Source organism: Triticum aestivum, chromosome 3B, assembly GCF_018294505.1.
Source record: "Triticum aestivum cultivar Chinese Spring chromosome 3B, IWGSC CS RefSeq v2.1, whole genome shotgun sequence".
Taxonomy (NCBI): Eukaryota; Viridiplantae; Streptophyta; class Magnoliopsida; order Poales; family Poaceae; genus Triticum; species Triticum aestivum.
Genome location: NC_057801.1, coordinates 138135077 through 138138682, shown reverse-complemented (window position 1 = coordinate 138138682; position 3606 = coordinate 138135077). Strand labels below are relative to the sequence as shown.

General features: G+C 50.2%; 1 protein-coding gene across 1 annotated transcript; it reads left to right on the top strand.

Moving 5' to 3' along the window:
- Positions 1–278: 278 nt before the first annotated feature.
- Positions 279–1677, top strand: LOC123067398 (aspartic proteinase CDR1-like). Its single transcript, XM_044490209.1, has one exon. The coding sequence runs from the start codon at positions 279–281 to the stop codon at positions 1659–1661; it is 1383 nt and encodes a 460-aa protein (XP_044346144.1). The 3' UTR covers positions 1662–1677.
- The last annotated feature ends 1929 nt before the right edge of the window (positions 1678–3606 follow it).

Here is a 3606-nt window from a genome sequence, read left to right as displayed (position 1 = left end):
TTCTCTGGCGAAGGAAAAGAATCAATCAGCTGCCCTTTCTTGCCAATGGAATATTCGCGTGCTAATTAACAAGTAACCGCTAATCATCTTTTAGCACGAAACTTAATTACCGCCTTCAAAATCACAAATCTCTCACCAATTTACCATTACGCATACGGCGGGAAATCAGCAATTCATACCTAATCCTTACGTACCACATTCGCCTCCCAAATCCCCTATTAATACGCACCAAGCAGAGGAGGCCATTAGCAAGCGATCGGCAGGGCTAACACACACTGATGGCGGGTCGCGCTCTTTTGCTCGTCGTCCTCGTCCTGACAGCGCAGCTGTGCGGGTGCACGGCGGCGAACATCGGCGACGGCGGGTTTAGCGTGGAGTTCATCCACCGGGACTCTGTCAAGTCGCCGCTCCACGACCCGTCGCTCACCCTGCACGACCGCGTGCTCGCCGCCGTGCGGCGTTCCGCAGCACGCCCGTACGCCGGCAGCGATCCTAGCGGCGGCGTGGCCGAGATCGTGTCCACTCCGTACGAGTACCTGATGTACGTCAGAGTCGGCACGCCGCCCACCCGGATGCTCGCCCTCGTCGACAGCGGCAGCAACCTCGTGTGGTTCAAATGCAGAAACGGAACCTCTACCTCCGGTCCTCCGCCGGCCGCCGGGGGAGCACCGGTGAGCCCCGTGTTCGACCTGTCCAACTCGTCGACCTACGGCCTCGTGGCCTGCCGGCTGCCCTCGTGCCAGGCGATCTACGGCACGTCCTGCGACGCCAACCAATTCTGTCAGTACCAGTACTCCTACGGCGACGGCTCCACGACGTCGGGCATCCTCTCCACCGAGACCTTCTACTTCGACGACGCTCCCGGCGGCTGTTTTGGATGCCGCGAGCGCCCGCAGCTGCATCTGTCCAGAGTCAACTTCGGCTGCGCCACGAAAGCGACCGGCAACACGTTCCAGTTGGCCGGCTACGTCGGCCTGGGCGCCGGGAACGGCTCCCTCGTGAACCAGATCGGCGCCTTGACGTCGCTCGGCCGGAGATTCGCCTACTGCCTCGCGCCCTTCTACGTCAACGTCTCCTCCATCCTCGACTTCGGCGCCCGCGCCACCGTGACGGAGCCGGGCGCGGTGACCACGCCGCTGATCCCCTCCGCCGTGGACGCTTTCTACACCATCCTGCTCACGTCCGTCAAGGTCGGGAGCTCGACCATCGCGCCGCCGAAGCCGTACCCCGTCATCGTCGACTCTGGCACGACACTGACGTTCCTCGACAAGGCGCTGCTGGACCCGATCGTGGAGGAGATCAGTCGGAGCATCAAGCTCCCGCGCAAGCAGTCGCCGGAGAAGCAGCTGGGTCTGTGCTACGACGTGGGCGTGGGCGGTTCGACGCAGGATTGGGAGAAGCATTTCCCGGAAGTGACGCTGGAGTTTGGCGGCGGCGGCGTGATTACGCTGCAGGCGCGGAACGCGTTCGCGGAGCTGCCGGTGGGGACCGTGTGCTTGGCGATGGCGCCGGTGACGGACGATCGGTCGGTGGCAATCATCGGGAACATTGCGCAGCAGAATTTCCGGGTGGGCTTCGACATGGACAAGGGCACCGTCACCTTCGCCGCTGCCGACTGCGCGAAATCCTACCCCTCTCCTCCCGCCTCTGTCTCTTTGTAGCTAACTATGTAGCTGATGGAATAGCCATGTAATAATCACTACGTTAGTGTGTTATTAGACAGAAAAAAGAAACAAAAACCCCAGCGCTCTCAGCCTCCTTTCTAATTTCATCTTCACGTCTCTGTTTGTTTCAGGTTTGGATATCTATATTTTTTATTTGCTAATTTTATATCATTTTTGAAACTTACGTCATGATTGTCACGTAATTTTAAATCGATGCAGGTAGTGTGGATCCATTTGAAATATTAAAATTCAGTGTGGATAAAATCATGATCATGAAACAAAGAGCCTCGATAAGTACCGTAACAATTTGAGTTGGTCGATCCACGTCGAGATGGAGTTCTCTTATCTTGTCCTACAGTGACAAATATTCACTCCATCCCATAATATAAGAATGTTTTTTACACTAATTTAGTGTCAAAAACGTTCTTATATTGTGAGACGGAGGGAGTATATTCGTGTGTCTCAACGTGAGATAGAAACATCACATGCCCCCCGGCCCAACGAGTATGGCTCATTACCCTACCGTTTCAATTGATAAAACAAACATTCTTATGCCGAACAAACATTTTATTAATAACAATTGAGTGGTGAATTTTGATACCTCACATTCGTCGCCAACAACATCTTTGCATTTTTAGCAACAAATTTGACCTCTGACAATGTCTTCTTTTGTTTCAAAAAATGTTCCAGAATAATTATCAAAGTTCAAAGTACGAACATCTCAAACATAATAAAAATTGCATCAAAATTTCAAGACGCTGAAACCTTCGGCAACCATCCGGACTAAGCAACCCGGACGTGTCAACACGTCAACCCGCATCGGCCCGTTGACTCGTCCGACTGTTCGTTTTCTGGCAAGCCGGAGGCAAACTAGGAGAGGGGGTGGGGGGGTGGGGGGGGGCAGGTTTTCGAGAGTCCAGACCACCACCATGTCTGACTTTGACACCCAGCCCACTCAAATCCTCTTTCGTTCTATTTTCCCCCACTCCATCACCGCTCATTGCTGCAGTTTGTTAATCATCATATTGTATAGCCTAGATGCGCTGCCGTGATGTACCAGAGAACCGAGGGCAGAACATTTACGCTCATATGTTGTTGGGTTATAAGCTCAAGGGGAATTATGTGTAGGACGATATTTGCCGGCTATGGCTCTAGTATCATTGAATTTGGAATCAATGAATTTCAAAAACTTGTTGCAAATCTTGCTATCTTGGATGTAATATTTACAATTAAACTACTGTTATATTAGCGATATTTGCATGTTATTTATGAATGAATTGTACTATTTGATAATTATTTTGAGTGTTGTGAAATAAAAAAACATTTAGGGGATAAAGTTGGATGACCGATTGTCGTATCCATGTCGGTGGAACGGTGTGTGTCCGTTTTACAGATCAGTGTGGTGATGCCATATTTCAACTTGGACAATTTTTCTTTCCGTCATAATTTTGGGTAGGATGGGTATTTCGTAGCAAAATATGGGTACATGCATAAACGCGTGCAATTTTTTTTAAGAGACGCTGCACTTTTGGGTATGCTGTTGGAGGTACTTTTTGGACAAAATATCCATATTTTGTAATTTCAATTATTCTGTGAAAATTTGGATTTGCGCCGCTGGAGATGCTCTAATCCTCTTGCCATTTCTCGAAGACTGGCAGTTGCTAGTTGCTAGTCTGCCTCTTATTGCCACTCGAATGCCCGATCACCCCTCTTCTGCAATATTGGTAGTAAGTAGTAATTAATTACTCGTCATCTCTTAGCACGAAATTAATTACTGCCTTCAAAGTTTCAGTTTCAAACGCAAAAAGCAGCAGAAAATTAGTACTACTAGTAGAAACTAGTAACCGCCCTCTCTCCTCTTCATCTTCCTCTTCCCAATCAACTCTACGCTTACTACCCAGCACCGCGTGTTAGTACGCCAGAACATCATCGACCATAGGCA

What these genes read in the sequence shown, in the direction of transcription:
- LOC123067398 (XM_044490209.1), top strand. Translation starts at nt 279, where the DNA reads ATGGCGGGTCGCGCTCTTTTGCTCGTCGTCCTCGTCCTGACAGCGCAG.